At 61.5% G+C, this 24,354-nt stretch overlaps 4 protein-coding genes across 4 annotated transcripts; 2 read left to right on the forward strand and 2 right to left on the reverse strand.

Annotated features, from left to right (window-relative positions):
• Nucleotides 1-55: 55 nt before the first annotated feature.
• On the forward strand, nt 56-7,131 carry CPNE7 (copine 7). The gene is made up of 16 exons (XM_034073057.1): nt 56-137; nt 844-1,270; nt 3,376-3,558; nt 3,630-3,704; nt 4,144-4,218; nt 4,291-4,374; nt 4,449-4,538; nt 4,712-4,810; nt 5,108-5,194; nt 5,280-5,339; nt 5,468-5,601; nt 5,681-5,735; nt 5,863-5,914; nt 6,009-6,142; nt 6,282-6,518; nt 6,689-7,131. Exons 2-16 carry the CDS (start codon nt 1,046-1,048, stop codon nt 6,824-6,826), a joined length of 1,728 nt encoding a protein of 575 aa, XP_033928948.1. The 5' UTR covers nt 56-137; nt 844-1,045; the 3' UTR covers nt 6,827-7,131.
• Nucleotides 7,132-9,808: 2,677 nt separating this feature from the next.
• Nucleotides 9,809-12,397, reverse strand: LOC101876313 (sulfotransferase 2B1-like). Its single transcript, XM_005142084.3, has 7 exons — nt 12,187-12,397; nt 11,811-11,989; nt 11,015-11,232; nt 10,773-10,899; nt 10,530-10,624; nt 10,276-10,456; nt 9,809-10,191 (listed from the first exon to the last, which is right to left on the reverse strand). Exons 2-7 carry the CDS (start codon nt 11,947-11,949, stop codon nt 10,076-10,078), a joined length of 876 nt encoding a protein of 291 aa, XP_005142141.2. The 5' UTR covers nt 11,950-11,989; nt 12,187-12,397; the 3' UTR covers nt 9,809-10,075.
• Nucleotides 12,398-12,593: 196 nt separating this feature from the next.
• Nucleotides 12,594-16,766, forward strand: DPEP1 (dipeptidase 1). Its single transcript, XM_034072884.1, has 11 exons — nt 12,594-12,746; nt 13,115-13,250; nt 14,331-14,463; nt 14,566-14,698; nt 14,768-14,918; nt 15,025-15,094; nt 15,240-15,416; nt 15,494-15,578; nt 15,644-15,719; nt 15,850-15,985; nt 16,454-16,766. Exons 2-11 carry the CDS (start codon nt 13,117-13,119, stop codon nt 16,622-16,624), a joined length of 1,266 nt encoding a protein of 421 aa, XP_033928775.1. The 5' UTR covers nt 12,594-12,746; nt 13,115-13,116; the 3' UTR covers nt 16,625-16,766.
• Nucleotides 16,767-19,822: 3,056 nt separating this feature from the next.
• CHMP1A (charged multivesicular body protein 1A) lies at nt 19,823-24,300 on the reverse strand. Its single transcript, XM_034073221.1, has 7 exons — nt 24,216-24,300; nt 23,890-23,909; nt 23,449-23,526; nt 22,610-22,756; nt 21,985-22,113; nt 20,678-20,865; nt 19,823-19,976 (listed from the first exon to the last, which is right to left on the reverse strand). The coding sequence occupies exons 1-7, from the start codon at nt 24,220-24,222 to the stop codon at nt 19,955-19,957; spliced, it is 591 nt and encodes a 196-aa protein (XP_033929112.1). The 5' UTR covers nt 24,223-24,300; the 3' UTR covers nt 19,823-19,954.
• Between the last annotated feature and the right edge of the window lie 54 nt (nt 24,301-24,354).

The following is a 24,354-nucleotide window of genomic DNA, read 5'->3' on the forward strand; positions in this document are numbered from 1 at the left end:
TCTTAGGGCTCCGCTCCCGAGCTGCAGCTTGAGTCAGTTGTGTGGAGGTGGCAGCGGCGGCAGCTCCGGCTGGCACACGGGCTCCGGCTGGCACAGCGACCCCAGACCCGTGCAGAGCCCACGGCACCGGCACCCAGGTGAGGGGGGTCAGGGTGGGATCCGGTGCCCTCTCCATGGGGGTTGCCATGGGTGGCTGTGGTCCTGGGGACCAGCACAGTACCCTCCGGAGCTGGGGCACCACAGCCATGTGCTGGGTTGTCTGTGCCGTGCATGGCTTTGCTGGGAAGCTTGGCTGAGCTGGGCATGGCAGGAGGGCAGCTCTGCCCCAGACCCTGCCCCAGACCCTGCCCCAGCCAGGCAGCACCATGGGGCTGGGGCTGTCAGAGCCCCCTGATGACCCCTCATTGCAGCATCACCTGCATCCAGGTGCAGGCTGGTCCCTGTCCCCAGCACAGGGGAAGTCTCCCCATAACCTGAGTGCCACCAGCCCCATCTGGTGCAGCAGGATGTGGCCAGCACTGCCAGCGTCTCCCAGCAGCACGGACAGGGATCCGGTGTCCCCATTGCCTTCAGGGACTGGAGGGGTGTTTGTGCTCCCCAGCACCAGGATGGTCACCCCCACTCCTGCACAGCCTCACAGCCCCACTTGGGTGCTCATCCTGCCCCTCAGTGGGGCTGGGGCTGAGCTAGGCACGGCTCCATAGGACCCCAGCTCAGCCCAGGGTGCTGTTGGGTGACCGGGGGCACAGCAGCACCCACGGGGCAGGCTGGTGCTTGGGGGTACAGGCAGCATCACGAAGTGTGACCCAGCTCCAGCTCTCATTGTGCTTTCATGTCTTGTAGGGTCCTGTGGAGCCACTGGGACTGGAACCAGCCCCCACTTCAATCGGGGTCCCCTCCAGGCACCAGAACATCCCACCAAAGCACCAGGGACCTGCCATACCCTGCCCGCCTGGCACCGTGGGGCAGCGTGCCCCGGGCATGAAGGCTGCCTGCTCTGCTCCCTGACAGCAGCAAAGGCAGCAGCCGCCCCATTGCCCCCCACATGCCTTTCTCCCACGGAGCCGCCTGCCCCCCATCCCGCCCGGCCCCCCAGCGCCCCATGGGCACCACGGGCGATGGGCAGGAGCCGGCCCCGCAGGCCTCTCTGGCCGTGCTCTCCAAGGTGGAGCTGCGGGTGAGCTGCAAGCACCTCCTGGACCGAGACACGCTCAACAAGTCCGACCCCTGCGTCCTGCTGCTGATGCAGACCCAGGGACAGTGGACGGAGGTAGGAGGTGGGGGGCTCAGCCAGCCCCACTGCAGTGGGGCAGGGGATGGTTGTCATGTGGGACTTGTAGGGTCCTGGATGCAGGTTTGTGTGGCTGTGATGGGAACAGATGTGATGGTGCTGTCCCTGGAGCAGCTCCAGGGTGGATGCGATGCCCATGGGGGTGGGGATGGGGCAGGAGCCAGTGTGGTGGGTGCAGGAGATGGTGAAGAGCAGGGTTCAGGGTACAGGACAGGGTTAAGGGTGCAGGGCAGGGTTCAGGGTGCAGGGCAGGGTTCAGGGTACAGGGCAGGATGCAAGGGGCAGGAGATGGTGGAGAACAGGGTGCAGGAGACAGTGGAGAACAGTGCAGGGTGCAGGGCAGGGTGCAAGAAATGGTGGAGAACAGGGTGCAGAGCAAAGTGCAGGAGATTGTGCAGAACGGGACAGGGTGCAGGGTACAGGAGATGGTGGGGAGCAGGGTGCAGGGTTTGGAGCAGGGTGCAGGATTCGGAGCAGGGTTCGGAGCAGGGTGTAAGGTTCTGAGCAGGGTGCAGGGCTCGGAGCAGGTTCAGAGCAGAGTGTAAGGTACAGAGTAGGGTGTAAGGTGCAGAGCAGGGTGTAAGGTACAGAGCAGGGTGTAAGGTGCAGAGCAAGGTGTAAGATGTGGAGCAGGGTGTAAGGTACAGAGTAGGGTGTAGGGTTTGGAGCAGGGTGTAAGGTGCACAGCAGGGTGTAGGGTGCAGAGCAGGGTGTAAGGTACAGAGTAGGGTGTAAGGTACACAGCAGGGTGTAAGGTGCAGAGCAGGGTGTAGGGTGCACAGCAGGGTGCACACAGAGGATGCTGGATGCAGGGTACAAAGCTCCCAGTGCCGGGTGCAGGGAGCAGGGTGTAAGGTGCTGGGAGGCTCCCAGGGCAGGGCATGTGGGACACTCAGTGCATGGGAGCAGTGCAGGCATCGGTCACTGTAAACCCCTGGGGCTCAGGCAGGGTCAGGCAATGCAGGCTCAGTGCATGTCCCCAGCACAGCACCACTGCCCTGGGGCAGAGCTGAGGGACACCTCACTGTGCTGGGGACCAGGACAGGGGTCAGGGCTGGCCCTCCAGCCCCATTGCACTGCACTGTGGGGTCCTGGCGCTGGGATGGCTCCTGCCCATCACTCCCATGGATTATCTCCGTGCTGGCACCGGCAGCTCCACGCTCGCTAATCGCCGCTGCTCAGCCGGCAGATTGAGCCCTAAATCCCTCTGCGTGTAATTGACTCTGCTCGACGGAGCCAGCGCTGGAGCCAGGGTGGGCTGCGAGGGCCCCGTGCCAGGCTGTGCCATGCCGAGCCCCTGTGCCGCACTGTGTGCGCCGTGCCATGCTCCACACACACTGACACAGCTACTGGGGCTGGCACTGGAGGGGCTGAGGTGACACAAACCCCATGGTGAGGCTGTAGGTACAGTGCTGCACGGGTTGGACCTGCTGTACCTTGGCCACCCCACCTCGGGGGGTGCCCATGGGGTCCGGATGGTGCTGGTTCAGCCGATGCTGCCGCTCCAGGCAGGTGGTGGGCAGGGGACGGAGGCTGGCGCGGTGCCCTGGCCAGGATGTGTCCCATTGAGTCAGCTCCGCAGGGATGGGATGTGCGGGAGGCTCCTGGAAGGCTCTTGGTGCTTGGTGCCAGCACAGACAGAGATGCTGAGCACCCCCCTCTGCCATGGCCATGGTGACCGGTGGCTGGTACCAGTGCCCTTGGCTGGTGACACATGGGCTCATCCTGGTCACCAGCTCTTTGCTCCCACTTGGCTGGAGCTCTGGCAAACCATGGTCCAGAGGCAGAGCATTGACCTGACCATGGGTTTGCCCTGGTTGCTGAAGGAAGCAGAACCTGGGACCTGGCACGGAGCACACATCCTGCCCGAGCCAGAGCCAGGGCTGCCTCCCAATGCTGTTTACATGGAAACTGGTGGATGTGCACGGCTGGTCCTGGCACCTGACCGGCATCCCCTTGTCTGCATCCCTGAGCCACCCCTGGCCATGGATGAGCTCTGGCACCCCAAGGCCTTGGGCAGCCCCTCTGGCCCCAGCTCCATCCCTGTGCCCCCAGTGCCCCCCATGGTAGCTCCCTCCATGCAGGTTGACCGCAGCGAGGTCATCAAAAGCAACCTGAACCCGGTGTTTGCCAAGATCTTCACCGTGGATTACTACTTCGAGGAGGTTCAGAAGCTGCGGTTTGAGGTGTACGACAGCCACGGGCACGCCGGTGTGGGCACACACGATGATGACTTCCTGGGGGGCATGGAGTGCACTGTGGGGCAGGTGAGCCGGCAGCCCCCCCCCCATGGACACGCACTGGTGGTGTCCCCAACCCCATCCCTTGGCTCTTGCAGATCGTGGCACAGAAGAGGGTGACGAAGCCGCTGTTCCTCAAGTACGGCAAGTTCGCGGGCAAGTCCACCATCACGGTGAGCGAAACCATGGGGGCACCAAGCTGGGACCATGGGGTGGCACCAGAATGGGGCACATGGGTGGCACTGCACTGGGGTGGCACCAGAATGGGGCACATGGGTGGCACTGGACTGGGGTGGCACCAGAATGGGGTACATCGGTGGCACTGCACTGGGGTGCTGGGGTGGCACTGAGCTGGGTCAATGGGGTGGCACTGAGTTAGGGAGGGTGACACTGAGCTGGTGCATGTGGGGGTCCCCAGTGTCCCTCCTCCTTTCCCAGCTGCCATCCAGCCCCACAGCCCACCAGGGATGGGGAGGGCTCAGGGTGCCCTGATGTTTGCCACCCTGGGTGCCCACGGTGCCAGGGCAGGCACATGGCTCTGTGTCCCTGCTGGGTAACACCCTGCCCTGCAGGGGATGAAGGCTCTGAGCTCCCTGTGTCTGCCTCTCGCAGGTGATCTCGGAGGAGATCTCAGGGAACAACGGTTACGTGGAGCTCTCCTTCCGTGCCAAGAAGCTGGATGACAAGGTGAGCCGGTCCCACGGCAGGGATCCGGTGGGCACGGCACAGATGGGCTCTATCCTGTGCTCCATCCTCCAGGACCTCTTCAGCAAGTCGGATCCATTCCTGGAGATCTACCGCATCGACGATGACCGCAGTGAGCAGCTCGTGTATCGCACGGAGGTGAGGCTGGGCAGCACCGGACCCACAGCTGACCCACAGCCGCTGCCCAGCCCCACTGAGCCCCTGCCCCACAGGTGGTGAAGAACAACCTGAGCCCCATATGGGAGCCCTTCAAGGTGTCTCTTAACTCGCTCTGCAGCTGTGAGGAGAAGAGGAAGCTGAGGGTGAGGAAGGGCAATGGGGACCCCCATTGCTGGCACACATGTACCTGGTGGTTGAGCAGCCCAAACCACTGGGAATGGCTGGGGGTCGGTGCCAGGGCTGGGTGCAGTGTGGGGTGCATGGTCCACCCCAGCCTGGCACTGCCCAGCCATGGCTGAGCCGTGTCCTGGTGCAGTGTGTGGTGTGGGACTACGACTCACGCGGCAAACACGACTTCATTGGTGAGTTCTTCACCACCTTTGAGGAGATGCAGAAGGCAATGGGAGAGAACAAGGTAGGCACAGGGATGAGGGTGTATGGGGACAGGTTGTGGGGTCCCATTCCAGGGTCACCCCCCAGCTCCTGCCCTGGTTTGGGGCTGTTCTATTGCTGACCCTCTCTTTGGGGAAGGGATGTGGGTTTGTTCTCCTCCAGGACAACTGGATCCCCCCATTGAGGGTGGAGGAAGGCGGCTGTGCCCTGGGGCTGTGGGGGTGTGGGGCCCTGGGTGGTGTCTGTGGGGTTATGGGGCTGTGGGTGTGTGTTTGTGGGGCTGTGGGGCCACAGGCAGCACGGGTGCCATGTGCTGCAGGTGCAATGGGACTGCATGAACCCCAAGTACAAGATCAAGAAGCGCAACTACAAGAACTCGGGAGTCGTGGTGCTGCTGGACCTGAAGGTGAGTGCCGGTGTGCAGGCTGTGCCGTACCCAGCTGCTGTGGGTGGTATGGGGCAGGCCCAGCTAACGTGGGTCCCTATGGAAGATCCACAGGGTCTACTCCTTCCTGGACTACATCATGGGCGGCTGCCAGATCCACTTCACGGTGAGCAGCATCCCTGGTCCTGCAGCACCAGGGGGCAGGCTCCGGTTGGTGCCAGAGCCACAGCTGTGCCGTGGTGCCAGCAGAGCCACCCGACCTCATGGGGACCCTCGGCTCCATCCCCTCTGCAGGTGGCCATTGACTTCACCGCCTCCAATGGGGATCCCCGCAACAGCTGCTCCCTGCACTACATCAACCCCTACCAGCCCAACGAGTACCTCAAGGCGCTGGTCGCGGTGGGGGAGATCTGCCAGGACTATGACAGGTTGGTGGCTCCAGGGGTCCCCAGTGCTGGTGACCCCGGTGCTGACATTGCCAGGGCTCCTTACATCCTTCCCTTGCAGTGATAAGAAGTTCTCAGCTCTGGGCTTTGGTGCAAGGATCCCCCCCAAGTATGAGGTAAGGGGGTGGTTGTGGTGGGACCCCATGGATGTGGTTATCCCTCCTTGCACCCTTGGCTATGGCTCCTGTGGGGCCAGGCAGGAGCTGGGGTCAGCAGTGGCTGCTGCTCCCCTCTCCCTTTCAGGTCTCCCATGATTTCGCCATCAACTTCAACCCTGATAACGATGAGTGTGAGGGTGAGTGCAGCTCTGGACCGGTCGGACCCATGGCCCCACTGTGCTGGAGCCCCATCCTGCAGGGACATCCCTCTCATCCCTCACTTCCCCACAGGCATCCAGGGTGTTGTGGAGTCCTACCAGAGCTGCCTGCCCAAAATCCAGCTCTACGGCCCCACCAACGTGGCCCCCATTATCTCCAAGGTTGCTCGTGTGGCTGCCAACGAGGAGAGGACCAAGGAGGCTTCGGTACATACCATTGTCCCCAGCCAATGGGTCTGTGCTGGGCTGAGACCTCTCACACTCACACCACTTGTGGGTGCTGTAACATCAGAGCCAAGCCCTTGTCCTGCTCCCTGCATGGGGCTGAGCACCCCTTTCCCCACAGCAATACTTCATCCTGCTGATCCTGACGGATGGAGTGGTGACGGACATGGCAGACACACGGGAGGCCATCGTCCGCGCCTCCTACCTGCCCATGTCCATCATCATCGTCGGGGTGGGCAATGCTGACTTCACTGACATGCAGATCCTGGATGGGGATGATGGTGTCCTGCGCTCCCCCAAGGGTGAGCCCGTCCTGAGGGACATCGTCCAGTTCGTCCCATTCCGGGAGTTCAAGAACGTGAGTGGGGCACTGGGGATGCTCCTGTCCCTTCCACCCTCTGCCATCCCACCCGTGCCCATGGCAGCACCAGCATCACGGCACAGCCATGGATGCTGCCCTGCACTGGGGTGAATGGGTGCTGTGGTGCTCCCAGCTCACCCATGTCCCTGCTGTCCCCTATCCCACAGGCATCTCCAACAGCCTTGGCCAAGTGTGTGCTGGCAGAGGTGCCCAAGCAGGTTGTGGAGTACTACAGCTACAAGGCCTTCCCCCCCCGTTGTCCCCGCTCAGAGACCCCTGACTCCAACCTCAGCTCGCCCCAGTGATGGTGTGGGGACTGACAGGGTCCCTGCCATGCCCCAGCCCTGCTGTAGCCCCCTCCTTGCCAGGCCAGGGGCACTGGGAGCCAGTAGCCTGTCCCCACTGGTTATGGGGATATGGGGACAGCCCTGGCGCCCTGGTGTGACTCCCTGGCCGGCATTACCCACTCCTGGTGCTCAGCACCTCCCTGCCTGTTTCCGCTTGATCCCTGTTGTCCCTGTGGTCCTCTCAGTCCCTGCTTGTCTGTTGCTGTGACATCGTTTGAAGGCTGCATGACAACCCCCCAAATGGTGTGTGAGACCCCCAATAAAGCAACCAGCCTTGTGTTCGTGCTATGTGCTCTCTGGGTGCTGACACCAAACCTCTCTCCAGGCGATCTGTGTGGTGCAGGCAAAGGGACAGGAAGCAGTTTGGTGCTGTCCATGTCCTCTCGTGCTGCCCAGCATCAGACAAGGGCTGAACGTGGCCCTGTCCCCGTCTGCCCCTGTATTTAGGGGATTCGTGACTGGCAGCTCACAGGGCAGCGCTGGTGCTTTGGAGCTGAGGAGCCTTTGAGCATCCACCGCTTTCAAGTTGTGTGGAGCCATCGTCCATCCTGCTGTGCCGCGGCCCCAGATCCAGGCCACGGCAATGGAGGCAGCGCCGGAGCTGTGCTCCTGCCCCTGCCCGGCACATTGCCTCTGCCGACAGCCACGTGCCGTGTGCTGTGTGATGGGCACCACATGCCACGTGCTGTGTGCCACACACCATGTGCCACATGCCAGGGGCTCTGTGCCATGTGCTGTGCTGTGTGCCATGGGTGCCATGCGCTGCATGCCACATGTTATGCCATGTGCTGTGTGCTGCCTGTCATACATGCATGGTGTGTGTTCTGTGCCGTGTGCCACGTGCTATGTGCTCTGCTATGTGCTGCCTACCCATGTCATGCGCTACATGCCATGTGCTGCATGCTGCATGCCATGTGCTGTGCTGAATGCCATGTGCCAGTGTGCTGTACCATGTGAGCCATGTGTGCCATGTGCCACATTCGTGTTCCATGTGCCATGTACCCGATGCCTTGTGCCACCTGCTGTGCACTTCATGGTATGTGTCCCATGCTGCACCATGTGCCACCCCATGTGCCATGTACCCTGTGCTGCATGTCACGTGCCACACAGTGTGCCATATGCTGCATACTTTACTATGGGCTGTGTACCACATGCCACAAACCACATGCCATGTGCTGCATGCTGCATGCCATGCACTGTGCTGCGTGCCATGTGCCAATGTGCTGTACCATGTGCTGTGCACCATGTGTCATGCTCCATGTGCCCTCTTCTATGTGCCATGTACCATATGCCATGTGTCACCTGCTGCATGATTCATCATATGTGCTCCGTGTTGCCACCCCATGTACCGTGTGCCATGTGCTGCGTTGCATGTGCTGCATGCCGTGTGTCACACTGTGCCATGCACAGCACACCAACCGCTGTGCCCCATCTGCTGCACCAAAAGAGGGTGCATTCACTGTGTGCCATTCACCTCCTGGCACGTGCTGTGTGCCCTGTGCCACGCGCCCTTCACCCTGTGCCACACGCTGCGTGTGGCTGTGCCGGTGCCAGCAGATGCTCCTGGGCAGGTGATATGGTGTGAGGTGGGGTGTGACCCAAGGCAACCACAGCAACTGGAACTGGGGCCTGGGGCTGTGGCCACCAGAGAGCCACATGAGTGTCACTGAGCTGGGCTCAGGCTGGGGATGCTGTGGTCACTGGGATGCTGTGGTCACTGGGATACTGTTGTCACTGGGGATACTGTTGTCACTGGGATGCTGCTGTCACTGGGATGCAGCTGTCACTGGGATGCAGCTGTCACTGGGATGCTGTGGTCACTGGGATGCTGCTGTTACTGGGGTGCTGCTGTCACTGGGATACTGCTGTCACGGGGATGCTGTGGTCACTGGGATGCAGCTGTCACTGGGGGGCTGCTGTCACTGGGATGCTGCAGTCACTGGGGATGCTGCTGTCACTGGGATACTGCTGTCACTGGGATGCTGTGGTCACTGGGATGCTGCTGTCCATAGGTACCAGCCTGTCCCCATCCAGGCAGCCACTCACCCATTCACCAGCACAGCCTTGCTGTCCCACCATGCTGGCCACTGGCACTCCAGCACAAAGCACCCTGCCCGCAGCTCCCCGTCCACCCGGGTATTTATAGATCCTGATTCATCTCTTATAAAGCAGGATAATAGACGTCGCCATAGAAACCCAGCGCCTGATGAGCTGCGCTGGCTGCGGCTCAGTGTGGGCAGGGGGCTGACCTGGTACCTCAATGCATGGGTGCCCACCGCAGGTGCAGGAGGACCCTATGGGGATGGGGGTGCCCAATGTCACTGCAGCTGCACCCACCAGCATGGGGAGCAGTGGTCAGGTTAGCAGGGAGATGGTGCCATGGGGCTGCAGGGGCAGAGCCCCACTGAGGGTCTCATTGCCTGCACACAGCTTGGCACATCCCTGGCACACCCCTATCGAGGAGTCTGTTCATGCTGGGGCCAAGCCCTCACCCCCGCTCCCCATCACAGTTGCCACATGGACCCAGTGGGTGATGGTTAATTAAGCCAGGGGTTAATTATTGACAGTGCCAAGTGCTTTGATAGCAGCAATTCCTTGGAGCACAGGAGGACACAGGCTGGGGGTGCTCAGGGTGCTGGGTGGTGGGGTCACCATCTCTGGGTGCACACACACCAGGAGGGAGGGGAGGGCCCACAGACATCATGAGGGGTGCACCGGGGCAGGGATGGGGGCAGAGGGTGCACCCTGGCAGCCCTGGGTGCTGCTGAAGGAGCCAGCTCCTTGCCATGGGCTCCACCAGTGCCATAGATCCATGCTGTGCTGCCCCTGCACTGCCCACACAGCACAGAGCAGATGACTTGGGATGGGTCCCTCAGCCTGCTGGTGCCGATGGCTCCTGATGCTCACCTCTTCCCACCCCACACCCTGGGAATGCCGGGCTGGGAACACCAATAAATATTTATTTCCATGGGGTGGAAGCAGGTCATGGCCATTCACTGCCCCCCAGGGCAGGACCCCTGTGTTCCATAGCCAGCAGTGCCCCCATCCCCGGGAGGTGTCATGCACACAGCCCCCCCACACCAGACCCCCAGCTCCTGGGGTGGTGCATGGGGCTTGGGGGGATCCCCATGCAGGCTGCATCCCCTTCAGCAGGGCTCAGGGAGCTGCTCTCATTGTGCAGTGGCCTCCCTGGCTCCCCAGAGCCCCTCAGGCCATGGGCCAGTGCAGGGGCAGCTCCAGGGCACCCATCTCCTCCTGATAGAGGCGGTTGAAGAGAGCGTTTTGCCATGGGGAGAAGTGGTCCCTCCAGTCCCCCACAACACCTGTGGGATGGAGGGGATGTGGTGGCAGGGATGCTGCAGCCAGGGTCAGCCGTGACCCCACCATGTCCACCCCATCCCCCTCACCTTTCCTCATGAAGCATCCCTGGCTGTGGTCCATGATCTCCATGGGGATGAGGGAGTAGTTGGCCATGGCATTGTCACGCATGGTGGCAAAGCTGCAGTGCTGCTCCAGGGCTGCCAGTGTCTCCGGTTCCAGTGGGCAGCCCAGGAAGGTGCTGAGCCGCTGCACGGTGCCACGCAGGTCCTGCAGCGAGGGGGCACTCAGACCATGGCATCCATGGGGACAGGGATGGGCACAGGGACACGCTGGGGCTCACCTGGTGCAGCTCCTCATAGGTGACATAGAAGATGTTGAGGAGCTGCCGCTGGCCCAGCCAGCCCTTGACGTGGTCAAACCAGGAGCCGTAGTGCACTGGGGGAGGTGGGAGGTGATGGGGAGCCCTTGTGGCTGAGCCCCAGCACCACAGGGGCTCCCCAGCACCATGGGGCTCCCCAGCACCACAGGGGCACCCCAGCACCATGGGGGCTCCCCAGAACCATGGGGGCTCCCCAGCCCTTACCTGTGCCCTCGAGGAACTGTGTGAGGAAGGAGTCAAAGGATCCAGGGTCAGGCAGGAACTTGGCCAAGCGGTGGAAGTGGTAGAAGGAGACAGCGACATCCTTGGGGTTCCTGGACACGTAGATCACCTATGGGGGGACGGGGTCAGCCCCATGGTGGGGGGATTCCAATCACCCCACTGCATGGAGCCCCATGGGCACAGGATGCCCCTGTGGACCCCCCCAGCCCATCACAGCCCCTCACCTTGGCCTTGCCCTGCTGCAGGGCAGGGGCCAGGATGCGGGCGGGCAGATGGGTGGTGATGAGCCGGCACACAGCCGTGTCCTGCATGTCCTGCAGGGCCTCCCTGAAGTAGATCTGCTCCAGCCATGGTGCCCGCTCCCAGTTTGGGATGGTCTTGGCTGGGAGGACGTCCCCATGGCTGAACAGCAGCGTCAGGATCTCCTGCATCCAAGTGGTGCCTGCAGACATGGGGGTCAGAGCCCTGTGAGGGGCTCCATGCGGCAGAGCACAGGGTGTCATGGCACATCCCATCGTGGCACCATGGCACAGCACAGCACAGCGTGGCACAGCACAGCATGGCACAGAGCCATGGCACAGCACAGCATGGCACACCATGGCATAGCACAGCACAGCACACCATGGCACAGCACAGCATGGCACACCATGGCATAGCACAGCACAGCGTGGCACAGCACAGCATGGCACAGCACAGCATGGCACAGAGCCATGGCACTGCCATCTGGGCAGTGGGGACAGCACAGGGCTGAGGCAGGGCAGGGAGTCGCTGCCTCCCCCCTTAGGGAAGTGATTTTGGGGTAAGGGAGCCCACGGCTGGGGGAGCCCCAATGGCCACAGGGCTGCGGGAGCCGCCGGGTCCTGCCTGGCCCCGGTCCCGGCTCCCTCCCATGGTGCTGCCGAGGAGCCGGAGCTGTGCAGCAGAGCCCGGCCCTGGTCCCCAGCCCAACCCGGGGGTCCCAGCCCCGCACCCCCAGCAGGGTCCGTCCTTGTGCCCCCTCCGAGCCCCTCCAGCCCTCACCCGATTTGGGGTAGGTGGCGATGACCACGTCGGAAGGACGGAACGGGAAAGAGACGGCGAAGCTGAGGGAGTCCTGCGTGTGGAGGTGTCCCGGCAGGGAGATACCGGAGAAGGTCTCGGTCACATCCATGCGCTCCATGTCCCCTGCCCGGGTCCCGGCAGGAACCGGCCTTAAATAGCTGCAAAAGAGGAAGTGTCCGGGCGGGTGGGGGGAACATTCCTGCCCGGGGGCCGCGGATCCGGCCACGCTGGGGCCACCGCCGGGAGAGCTGCCTGCGGGATGGCTCCGGGACCGGGTCCGGGTGGGATGGGGACCCCCATGGGCAGAGCCAGCACTGCAGACAGAGGGAAGGGGGGAACCGCGGACCTCACTCACCTGGAGTGGGAACAGGGAAGGGAGCTGCATGGTCAGAGCATCCCACGGTGCCAGTCCCACACTGTGCCCCACATCGTGCTCCCTATGGCTGCTGCTGCACTGGAGGAAGGGATTCCCATCCCAGCACACTCTGGGGCAGGGAATGGGGCTGTTTCCATGTGGCTCCACGCCATCCCCAGCAGCCCTGCGGTGCCTCTTGCCACACATGGCACAGCAGCATCAGTGTCCCCACACTGGAGCCCCCACCACAGGCGCTGTGGGTCCCAGGGATGCCTCAGTATCCTCCCCACGATGCTGCAGAGGGCCCATGGGGTCGGGGGGAGCCCATTGCACATCCGGCACCATTGGCACCCCCAGGGCAGGGCCATGCTGCTGCCCCCAGCCCCTCCATGGTGGGCAGGTCTCAGCCCATTGCCACGGGGGGCGCAGACACTCGGCCTCTCCCCAGCACCACGTCGGGGGGTGGCTCTGGGGTGGCCGGAGCCCATCCCAGCACGCAAGCGGAACACATATTTCACAGCACTAACAGGCAGCATCCGCTCGAGCGTCCCGGGGACAGGGTGAGTGGGGACAGGGGTGCTGGGGTTGCCCATCAGTGGTCGGGGTGCTGGTGATGCCCACGCTTGGCTGGGATGCTGTCGGGTACCAGCACTGGGCTGGGGGTGCCAGCACTGGGGAGGCCGAGGTGGGGATGAGAGAGGCACTTCTGCAGCAAGAACCATCTGGGCTGCATTAGAGGGGTCGGGAGCATTCCCACAGCTATGCAAGAGGCTCTGCCACCCAGGAGGGCTGCGGCAGCCACCGGCACAGTGCCCCAGTGCCCACTGGCAGGGCTGGGAGCAGGGTAGGGCTGCAGCTCCTGGTTACTGATTGACGGCGGGAGGGGACACCGGTGCATGCAGTGGAGGTCACCACGGCTCATCCACAGCCATGGAGCAGCCGAGGATGCCAGGCAGGACTGCGGTGGTGCTGGTGCTGGCGCTGCCCCTGCTCCTGCCCAGCGCCGGGCAGCAGCACCGGGAGGAGGCCGAGCGCATCATGACAACCACACCGGTCATCGATGGGTGAGCAATGGTTGGAGGCCCTGTTGTGTGTCTGCCCCATGAAAAACCCCATCCAGAAACCCCACCGGGAATGGCCCTGGGGGGATCCCAGCACCGGACACCTCGGGGTGAGGGGCAGCTCTACTGGGGCATCCCCATGCCTGGCACCCCAGGACTGTGATGCTGAGGGGATCCCCGGGTGCAGCCCAATGGGGGCAGGCAGAGCTGGGAAGCCAGGGGCTGCCCCAGGGGAGTCCCTGATCAGGTCCCACAGGGTCGTGTCCTCGGGATGTCACTGGTGTCTTACTGGGACCATCAGGAGGCTCCATCCTCCACAGGCTCCCCTATGGCACCAGCCCCGGGTATAGGGTGTGGGAGAGGGGGAGCCAGAGGATGTGGGGCTGGTGATGAGTGACAGCAGAAGTGGGAGGCAGCAGCCCCAGCACTTCCCCAGAGGCTCTGCTGGGAGCAGGACCCTGCGGTGACGTCCTGAGCTGGTGACATTCCCACAGTGGTGACAGGGATTTCCTGACAGCAGGATCCCGGCTGGCTCTCCGGGTGCGAGTGGGGATGGAGGGAGGTGGGAAGGGTCCCTGGGATCCCTGCTGGCCAAAGGGGGGACCTGGGTCTGGTTTTGGCAGAGGGCACAAATGGGGGGGGAGGTCGATTGGATGGATGGATGGATGGATAGAATGAAGGAATGGTGAATAAGGAATGGATGGATGGATGGATGGATGGATGGATGGATGGATGGATGGATGGAATGAATGAAGGAATGAAGAAGTGGTGAATAGGAATGGATGGATGGATACATGAATGGATGGATGCATGGATGGAACGATTGAATGAAGGAAGGAAGGAATGGTGAATAAGGAATGGATGGATGGATGGATGGATGGAATGATTGAATGAAGGAATGAAGGAAAGAAGGAATGGTGAATAAGGAATGGATGGATGGATGGCTGGATGCATGAATGGATGGATGGATGGAACGATTGAATGAAGGAAGGAAGGAATGGTGAATAAGGAATGGATGGATGGATGGATGGATGCATGGATGGACAGGCAGCCAGACAATCCCTCATTCTCTCCCATTCCCAGGCACAATGACCTGCCCTGGCAGCTCCTCAAGAGATTCAACAACCAGCTTGGGCTGCCAGAGGCCAACCTGCTGCTGCTGAACGGGACCCACACCAACATCCCCAAGCTGCGCAGCGGGCACGTCGGGGGGCAGGTAGGATGGCGAGGGGACCCACTGGGGTGGGACTGGGGACCCCTTGGGGTGGCAGGGCCCTGGTCTGGGCTCCTGGTGCTCACTGTGTGCTGATGGGGACAGTTCTGGTCGGCGTACGTGCCCTGTGACACCCAGAACAAGGATGCAGTGAAGCGCACACTGGAGCAGATTGATGTGGTGCATCGCATGTGTGAGCTCTACCCTGACACCTTCGCCTGCGTCAGTGACAGTGATGGTGAGCACAGGGCTGCAATGGGGGCACCCTGAGGGACCCCACAGCTGACGTCTCCCCCCCATCCCATAGGCATCATCCAGGCCTTCCAGAGCAACAAGGTGGCCAGCCTCATTGGGGTGGAGGGCGGCCACTCCATCGACAGCAGCCTGGGGGTCCTGCGCACCTTCTACCGCCTGGGGGTCCGCTACATGACCCTCACCCACAGCTGCAACACCCCCTGGTAGGGGGGACGGGGATGGGGGGACAGGGGCAATGTGGGGCACAGAGTGTGGCTGAGCACGGGCACGTGCCCCGGGGTCTGCACTGATGCTGTCCCTGCCCCATAGGGCTGACAACTGGCTGGTGGACACTGGGGATGATCCAGCCGTGCACCATGGGCTGTCATCCTTCGGGAGGGTGAGTGGAGACAGCATCGGCAGTGGTACCTGTGAGCAGTGGCACTGTGCCATGGTACTGGTACCCACCAGCCCCATGCTGCAGCATTAAGCCAAGCAGCAGTGCTCCGGGTGCACAGTGACCTTCACCCATCCCGTCCCCATAGACAGTGCTGGAGGAGATGAACCGCCTGGGCATGATCGTGGACCTGGCCCACGTGTCAGTGGAGACAATGAAGGCTGCTCTGAGCCTCTCCAAAGCCCCTGTCATCTTCAGCCACTCATCCACGTTCAGCCTTTGCCAGCACCACCGCAACGTGCCCGATGAGGTGCTGAGGATGGTGGTGAGTGATGGGGCATGGCCATAGGCACGGATGGGGACAGCATGGGGGAACCAGGCTCAGGGACACCTCTCCCCCAGGCATCCACAGGCAGCCTGGTGATGGTCAACTTCTACAGTGCATATGTGACATGCAGGGATACAGCCACACTGGAGGATGTGGCAGGTGAGGGGGTGCAGGGTTGGGGGTGTCAGGGTCCCCCCTCTCCCTGCTCACCCTGGCACCCACAGACCACATGGACCACGTGAAGAAGGTGGCTGGTGCCCAGTCTGTCGGCTTCGGTGGGGACTACGATGGGGTGTCAGGGTAAGGCAGGTGATGGTGCAGGATGGGCTGTGCCGGTGGGAGGGGGCAGCGTACCCCCAGTGTGGGGTGTGCCATGGGGGGGTCCCCCCGTGCCCTTTGGGGTGCCCCAGCACAGCTGCGGGTGGCACAGGCTCCCCACTGGGTTGGAGGATGTGTCCACATACCCTGCACTGGTGGCTGAGCTGCTGGCCAGGAACTGGACAGAGGAGGAGCTGAAGGCAGCACTGGCAGAGAACCTGATCCGTGTGCTCAGGAAGGTGGAGGAGGTGAGCAGGACATGGGGATGTACAGGACATGGGGACACATAGAGCATGGGGACACACAGAGCATGGGGACACACAGAGCATGGGGACACATAGAGCATGGGGATGTACAGGACATGGGGACACACAGAGCATGGGGATGTACAGGACATGGGGACACATAGAGCATGGGGACACATAGAGCATGGGGATATATAGAGCATGGGGATATATAGAGCATGGGGACACATAGAGCATGGGGACACATGGGGCATGGGGACACATAGAGCATGGGGACACATGGGGCAGCAGAGGCAAGTAGGACACGAGGATGTATGGCACCCTGTATGGTGACACAGGGTGGCACAGGGACACGGGGCAGCATGTGAATAGGAGCATGGGGATACTCAGGGCTTAGGATGTGCAAGGTGACGGGGCTGTGTGGGGCACAGGGACCCCTCGCTGCAGGAGCTCACCCTGTCCCCATTGCAGGTGAAGGCAAACCTGCAGAGCATGGCTCCGCATGAGACACCCATCGCCTTCAAGGAGCTGGAGGGGACATGCAGGACCAGCTATGGCTACACCACCAGTGCAGGCACAGCCCAGCTCCCACTGGCAGCACTGGTGCTGGTGCTGGCACTGCTGCCCCCCCTGCTCTCCTAGCACCGGCTCCCACCACAGCACCAGCACCCTGCCCAGCAGGATGCCAGTACCTGTCCGGTGGCTGCTGGCCTGGGCACATCTCTGTGCCCCTTCCCTCCTGTGCCAGCACCACAAGTGAAATAAAGACATGTTCCAAGCACCACTGGCAGCGTGTGCCTGTGCCAGGACCCTGCAGGAACCACCAGCCCCATAGCCCTGGGCTGGCTGCAGGCTGGAGGTGATGAGGTACCCAGCACATCACTGCCCACCCCAGCACATCACTGACCACCCCAGCCCATCACTGCCCACCCCATCACATCACTGCCCACCCCAGCACATCACCGGCCACCCCAGCACATCACTGACCACCCCAGCACATCACTGACCCCCCCAGCACATCACTGACCACCCCAGCACATCACTGCCCACCCCATCACATCACTGCCCACCCCAGCCCATCACTGCCCACCCCAGCACATCACTGACCACCCCAGCACATCACTGCCCACCCCATCACATCACTGACCCCCCCAGCACATCACTGACCACCCCAGCACATCACTGACCACCCCAGCACATCACTGACCACCCCAGCACATCACTGACCACCCCAGCACATCACTGCCCACCCCAGCACATCACTGACCCCCCTAGCACATCACTGACCACCCCAGCACATCACTGACCACCCTAGGATGTCACTGGCCACCCTGGGATGTCACCAGCCACCCTGCCTGCATGGCCTGGCCCCATGGGCACACACGGAGAACCTGTAACCACACTGGGAGTGACACATCGGCTGTAGGGCTGCCTCCGCAGGACGCTTACATTCATCATTAGCTAATTAATTGGCTACTTAATTATGTTCTTAGCAATTTCCTGTCACATTTGGGAACAGTCTGTGGTGCGGAGGCGGCTTCGGGCACCAGGAAAACAGGCAGGGGAAGGAGAACCATCTTCCTGTGGCATTCAGATTGGCTCCGGCACAGAGCCCGTCTGCCAGCCTGGCACCGGCAGGGATGTGCCCAGGACACGGGGGTGAAGCTGCTGCCGGTGGGTGCCAAGGGCAGCACTGGGGTGTGAGGCACTGGGTTCCCACAGTGGGGATATGAGGTGAGGATCTGCCCCTCATGGAGCCTGGGAAAGGTGAGGAGAATGGCACAGGGCATCACTGGGGATAAGGAGCTCAGCTCCAGCAGCTGCCCCGGCCTCCCAGTATGGTGATGGTGGCACTGGGGCTGCGGTAACTCCTGCTCACCCCCATTCCCCCCCAGTTCAGGGAACTGGTCTTGGTCAGCACAGGACCCCAGCACTGGGGAGCTGTGGCTCTGTGGTGACTGATTCCCTTTCCCTGGGGAAGAGGAGGGATGAAGCTGCAAGAGCAGGACTGGATCCCTCCTTCTCACCCCAGCTCCACTGCAGCCCCTTGGCCTCTGTCCCAGGAAGGGAACAGGTCACAGCCATCACACTGTGCCACAGGCAGCAGGGACCATGTGCTGCTCACATCTGAACACCCAGACACAGCATGGTGGTCAGGGGGTGTTTATTTGAAGGAGCAGAAGAGAATCAACAGGGTTGAAGGCAGCAAATGAGACAAGCTTAGAAAAACAAACCCAAAAAACACACAAATGAAAGCACAAAGAAACATCACCCTGACAGTGGCTCCCTGGGCCCACGGGTGTCCCCTGTGCAGGGGGACAGCTCTGCTTGCTGCCCAGCTCATTGGGAGGTGGCACAGGATCCAATGCTTCACCATGCACAAGTGACTTGGAGCCCAGAGCCACCTCCAGGGTCACCTCCCCTCTCCCCACCACAGCACGGGGTGGGGAGGAAGGCTCCACCGGTAATGAGACCCATGCTAAGGCCATTGAACTCAGAGGAAATAAGGAAACCAGAAGTGTTTGTGCTGGAGTGCTGGGACACAGCCCCTGCCTGCAGCGAGTTCTGTGCCTTGTCTGCACACACAGCCCAGGTGCCTGGAACATCAGTGGCACTTGGAGCTGCTCCCCTTGCTTCCCTCTCAGCACGCCTTAGAATCCCCTTTGGAAGTGATGCATCGGAGCTGCCTGCCCCACACTGCACAGGACACAGCCACTGAGCAGCCTCCATTTACAGCCCACAGCAAGTTAAAGTTCCTCCTGCCAAGAGCCAAAGGAAACTGCATTTCCTTCCTGACATCAACCCAGCACCTCAGGGTGCTTGGGAGCCGCAGAGCAGGGCACAGAACACTGCAGTGTAGGAAGGCTCTGAGGGATGAGCAGCCACGTTTGCCATGAGATGGAGGAGAGGGGCCAGGGGAGGCAGCCCCATCTCACCCAGCTCAGTGCTGTGCTCCAGGCAGCAGCAGCAAGGAGGGGACAGCAGAGCAGGAATGGCAGCAGACACCCATGGGATGAGCTCTGGGGATGGTTTAGCATTCATTGTCACACCCATCCGGCTGTGGGACATGTGGGAATAGGGCTGCGGCACCAGAGCTGTGTGCATGGGGTGGGAGCTGCTGCAATCCACTCCCAACTGCCGAGCATGGAGCAGGGATTGCTCCACATGGGAAGCCAGGGACTGGATAACCAATTCCAGACCAGAGCGGGTGGAGAAGGGGGAGCTGCAGATTCACACACACACACATACTTGTGCAGGGCAGGACCAGCATTTCAAAGGTCACTTCGTGGTGCAGATCTCCATGGAGGATTGGCCTGGGAGGACAAGGAGCTAGCGATTGGCAAGGTGAAGCCTGCAGCACAGGGCACGCAGCTATGGCTTGGGAAGGTTACTGTAAGGGAAGAGATGCCATGGCGAAACCTCCCTTTCCTGCAAGGCACTGACCTTCCCAGAAACCCCACAGCTGTGAGAAACACCCTTCCCAAACCACTGCAAGGGGAAGGCAGTGCTGTGGGACCTTCCTGCTCCTTGTAAACAGCTCCTTGCTGCGGGCCCCAAGGAGAACACGAGTGTGCTGCACACACAGAGGTGAGTTAGGCAAGCAGCACCCCAAAACACACGGTGACCTGCCTCCAGAAGGGTTCTTTTAGTGTTAAATCAGGAGCATGACACTGCACCGAGACACCACCAGAAACTGGCAGCAGCCCTCCAAAGGAAAACACCCTGAAATCAGACCCAGTGAAGCATTCCTGCAGCCTGGAGAGGCTGTCTCTGCTCAGGATCCCCTGCCAAGATCGCTGCTGGTTCTGGGAAAAGCCATCACGACCACGGCCCCAAAGCAGAGTGTCCAAGCTGCAGGCAGGGCTGGGGATGTGCTGCTGGAGCAGGGGATGGCAGCGGCTGTGGGGAGGGAGTCCTGGGCCCATCGGCCCCACACCATCCCACCAGGGGCAGCAGTCCAGAAGGGAGACCTTAATTCCGCAAGGCAGCCAACCTGGAGGGAGAGAGGAGAGGGAAGGAACATGAGAGCAGTTGTGACTCAGGACTGCAGGGGACAATCTCTGCCCAGAAACCTGCTCTGCAGCACAGATGTGAGGAATTCTGCCCTTAACTAACGTGGAGTGTTTGGATCCCACAGCCACGGCTGCCTGGGGTTAACCTGGAGTGTGTCACCCATGCAGGCAAGGCCCTGATGAGAAGGTGCTCCTGGTTTCTGTTCTGAGCACCTCACTGCTGGCCCAGTGCCGTTCCCAGTTCCAAGGGGAGCACAGCCTCGGGGCTGTCCCCACATGGACCCAGTGGGGGCTGCGTGGGGAGAGGAAGCTCATCAGCATCTCCTGGGGCAGTTCCAGGGAGACAGCTTGTTCCTGGAGCTGTTTGAAGGTCAGAGCCAAGCATTTCAGAGCGGCAGCAGCTGCGTGAGGGTGAGCACAGAGCAGGGAGACTGTTGTGCACCCCATTAGGAAGGCTTGCTGCTGAGTGCCAAAAGACACCGTGTCCAGGCACAGAGTGGCCCCATGGAGCCACCTCGCCTCCCTGCATAGGGTATCATAGGGACTACCCAAGCACCAGAGCGGGGGGCTCAGCACCCCCCCAGTATGGCACAAGGGGCTAACTCACCCCTTCCCACTACTGTGTGGTCCCTGGGAGGACCCAAACTGCCTTGAACAAGGCAGAGACCCAGAAAGCACAAACCTCCGTGACAGTTGGTCTTCCTGGGAGCGCACTGAGCTCTCCCCCACTGCAGAAGCACCCTCGGGGAGCTGGTTGAGCTGGTCCATGATCTCTAGCCCATTCTCCTCCGCAATCTGGACGATGAGGCTGTCTACCTGCTCCTGTGGTGTGGTCAGTGTGGTGGCTGAGCTCATGGAGTCCTCCATGACCTGTGACAGACACAGCTTGTCAGCCTGGCTCATAGGAGCAGCTGCCTGGCCCTACCTGGCTGCTCTGCCAAAGATCCTGCTGCAGATCCTGTATTGCAACCAGCCCCTCAGCCAGAACAGCCTCATGCTGATAGCAGGGCTATGACAGAGGGGTGCAAGGTCTGTGTGAGAGAACCAGTGCTGTCTTCACATAACTGGGGATGAGGCTTTGCAATATTAAGGCTTTACAATATTAGAGCTTTAAAATCAACATTAAAACTTTGCAATATTAAGATTTTTCAATACTGGGGGGGGGCTAAGTACTAAGGGAACAAAACAAAGGGTTTGAGATATCATAACTTAAAAAGACACACTCTGTGGTTAAAGACAATTATCATCTCTAGAAAGATACACTCTGTGGTTAAAAAGAATATTGTCTTTGTACAGCCTATGAAACTAAGCCTGTGCAGGCTGGTTCTGTAGTTAAGCAGTAAGTTGGGGTACCACATGTCTGCCAGAGAGTTATGAAATCAAACCATAAAAGGAGATAAATAAATAAGAGGAAGGGGTGTATGAAATCGAGTAAGGGGAGGTGCAACCAGAGGCAGGACATTTGGCATGTAGATTATATGTGTCAGAGGGGCTGTAAACCTCAGAGTACTCAACCAATGGAGAAACAAGGGAGGGAACTTGCAGACGGGATAGGAAACATAAATCATAGTTCTGATTTTGCTGTGTGTGTCTACTTGCCAGGACATCCATTTTTGCACATAATAAATAGCTGCTTCACTGCTGTGTGTACCCTGGGCTCAAAAGTGTTTATCCAGAGACCATCTCTCACAGCCTGGTTCTACCACAGACCCCCCAAGCAGTTGACACTGGGACAGCCACCTCCCTTGTCGTGCCACATCTGCCTCTCTTGCACAACTCCTCCCCTGTCAGGCAGCAGAGATGGGTCTTTCCCCATGTCTCTCAGCTCAGGGGGGTTCCCACACCAGAGGCTGGAGTCTCCAAGGGGAACAGGGAGCTGCTGTGGAAGCCCCAGTTACAACTGGGACCCACAGCTCAGAGACAAGCCCACTGTCCCAAACCCCACAGCCCCCAGCCCTCCCAGCCCCTCCAGAGGCCACCAGCACTTACTGATGTGTGAACATCCAGATTCTGAACCTGCTGCTCGAACTTATCCATCACTGCAGACACCTTCTGCAGGTCCATGGAACTCAGAGCCTTGTCCAAGGCCTTGGTCACCTGGGCCATATTTTTTGTCACCTGCAAAAGGAGATTGCTTCATGGGTGCTCCCCAAAACCAAGGCACGTTTCTGCTGAGAGTGAAACCCACATCAATTGAGGGAGAAGCCACATTCGGATGCTCACAGCAGCTCTGCAAGGCAGGACAGGCTTTGTGGGCTCACCAAACACACCAAGGTCCAGCCTGGCTGAGGGTTTCTCCAGCCATGCACCATCACTGAGGACCCCAGTGCTCCTGGCAGGATGAGTCCCAGCCCACCACCCCTGTACGCACAAGGTTAACCATAATGAGTGTCTCCCCCTGGGCAGCCATGGGTTAGGGATTTAATGCAAAGCAGCACTGCAGTGAGGCCACCTCACATGGGCTCTGCAGAGGCTGAACTTGACTGACAGGCTCTGAGCCAAGTACAAGGCCTGGTGTGATTGCGACAGAGCTCTGAAGTGGTTTGAGACAGAGAGAGGGGAAGAACCAACAATGTTCACGTCTCAAGCCCCATACACAACCAGAGGCTCTTACCCCCTTCATGGTCACTGCTGTCTGGACCTTGGAGGCCACTGCATCCACCCGGGAGGACATGCGGAGCCAGTTGAGCCCCTCGTTCTTCTTGCGGATGGCATTCTCTGCATAGACACGAGCACACTCCACATTCTTCTGCTGAAGGGCCTGGGAGGGCAAAAGGGCAACCACTTACACAGGGAAAGCACAGCAGGTTTGCAAACAAGCACACCCTGTTTGTGCCTGACAGCTTCCCAGCAGGAAGCAGCTCTGCTGTGGCCTCCAGAGCTGCGCACGCCCTGGGAGGGGAATGAAATCCCTGTTGGTGTCACTGGGACACACAGTGTCCACCCAGCGCATCCGAATGCTGAAGGTGGGACCTGGAACACTTGGATGCTGAGATGTGAAACAGTGAGGCTGCAGGGGGAGCTGCCCCTTCCCCAGCCCCTTGGTGGAATATGACAGGAGACCAGCTCCAACCCACAGCTCCAACCCACAGCTCCAGCTCCAGCTCCAGCTCCAGCCCCAGCTCCAGCTCCAGCCCCAGCTCCAGCTCCAGCTCCAGCCCCAGCTCCAGCCCCAGCCCCAGCTCCAGCCCCAGCTCCAACCCCAGCTCCAACCCCAGTCCCAGCCCCAGCTCCAGCCCCAACCCACAGCTCCAGCCCCAGCTCCAACCCCAGCTCCAACCCCAGTCCCAGCTCCAACCCCAGCCCCAGCTCCAGCTCCAGCTCCAGCTCCAGCCCCAACCCCAGCTCCAGCCCCAGCTCCAGCTCCAACCCCAGCTCCAACCCCAGCCGCAGCTCCAGTCCCAGCTCCAGCCCCGTCCCCAACCCCATCTCCAGCTCCAGCTCCAGCTCCACCTTCTTGACTTTGGCTTGTTCGGCCTTTGAGTCCTTCTCGGCTTTCTTGGCGAGTTTCTCCAGCTGTTTGGCTGTGAACTGCAATGACAGCACCCGCTTAGGGCCGGGAGCACCGCCCGGAGCCGGGGCCGGGGGGGAGGGCAGGGAGCCGGGTACACCCCGTGCCCCGGAGCCCCCGAGGGCACCGATCCCCTCCGGGCCCCGGCTGCCCCAGGACAAACCCGGCTCAAGGGCTCCCCCTTCCCGCAGCCGCCGGTATCGGTGGTGCGGCCCCGGCCCCCCCGCACCCCGGAGCCTCCCCCCGCTCCGGAGCCGCGGCGGAAGCCCCACGAGGGGTGAGCCCGTGGGAGGAGCGGAGCCCGGGGCCTCGGCGGGAGGCGGACGGGACCTCCGGGGCAGCGGTCGGTAACGGGAGCGGGCGGAGAGCGGAGCCGGCCTCACCTTCAGCTGGAACAGCGTGTCTGTAAGGGAGAGAGAGCGGGGACTCAGGCGGAGCACCGGGCACAGCACCGGGAACGGAACCGGGCACCGAACCGGGCACCAGGCACCGCTCCGGGCACGGCACCGGGCACCGGGCACAGCACCGGCCACCGCCCCGGGCACCAGGAACGGCACCGGGCACAGCACCGGGAACCGAACCGGGCACCGCACCAGGAACCGGGCACCGCACCGGGAACGGCACCGGGAACCGCCGGTCCATCCCCATCCCCACCCCCCCCCGGGTCATCCCCCCCTCCCCCCGGCCCAGGCCCCGGTTCCGCCCGTACCGTCCATCCTTCCCCTGCCTCCACTTCCGGGTTCCGTGCCGCCGGTGCCGCCACTTCCGGGGTGCGCGCGCCGGCTCTCGCGAGAGCGGCCCCCGGCTGCGGAGTCACGGGGAGGGGCGGGGGGCGGGCGGTGCCCGAG

Source organism: Melopsittacus undulatus, chromosome Z, assembly GCF_012275295.1.
Source record: "Melopsittacus undulatus isolate bMelUnd1 chromosome Z, bMelUnd1.mat.Z, whole genome shotgun sequence".
NCBI classification, from domain to species: Eukaryota; Metazoa; Chordata; class Aves; order Psittaciformes; family Psittaculidae; genus Melopsittacus; species Melopsittacus undulatus.

Excerpts from the sequence above, each read along its gene's own strand:
- CPNE7 (XM_034073057.1), top strand. The coding sequence starts at position 1,046 with ATGCCTTTCTCCCACGGAGCCGCCTGCCCCCCATCCCGCCCGGCCCCC. Across the intron at positions 3,559-3,629 it reads TGGAGTGCACTGTGGGGCAG|ATCGTGGCACAGAAGAGGGT; the intron begins GTGAGCCGGCAG and ends TGGCTCTTGCAG. Across the intron at positions 4,219-4,290 it reads CCAAGAAGCTGGATGACAAG|GACCTCTTCAGCAAGTCGGA; the intron begins GTGAGCCGGTCC and ends TCCATCCTCCAG.
- LOC101876313 (XM_005142084.3), bottom strand. The coding sequence starts at position 11,949 with ATGGAGCGCATGGATGTGACCGAGACCTTCTCCGGTATCTCCCTGCCG. Across the intron at positions 11,233-11,810 it reads CGCCACCTACCCCAAATCGG|GCACCACTTGGATGCAGGAG; the intron begins GTGAGGGCTGGA and ends CCATGTCTGCAG. Across the intron at positions 10,192-10,275 it reads GGGATGCTTCATGAGGAAAG|GTGTTGTGGGGGACTGGAGG; the intron begins GTGAGGGGGATG and ends TCCATCCCACAG.
- DPEP1 (XM_034072884.1), top strand. The coding sequence starts at position 13,117 with ATGGAGCAGCCGAGGATGCCAGGCAGGACTGCGGTGGTGCTGGTGCTG. Across the intron at positions 15,579-15,643 it reads CACACTGGAGGATGTGGCAG|ACCACATGGACCACGTGAAG; the intron begins GTGAGGGGGTGC and ends TGGCACCCACAG. Across the intron at positions 15,720-15,849 it reads GACTACGATGGGGTGTCAGG|GCTCCCCACTGGGTTGGAGG; the intron begins GTAAGGCAGGTG and ends CGGGTGGCACAG.
- CHMP1A (XM_034073221.1), bottom strand. Across the intron at positions 22,114-22,609 it reads CAGCAGTGACCATGAAGGGG|GTGACAAAAAATATGGCCCA; the intron begins GTAAGAGCCTCT and ends CTCCTTTTGCAG. Across the intron at positions 19,977-20,677 it reads GAAGACCAACTGTCACGGAG|GTTGGCTGCCTTGCGGAATT; the intron begins GTTTGTGCTTTC and ends CTCTCCCTCCAG.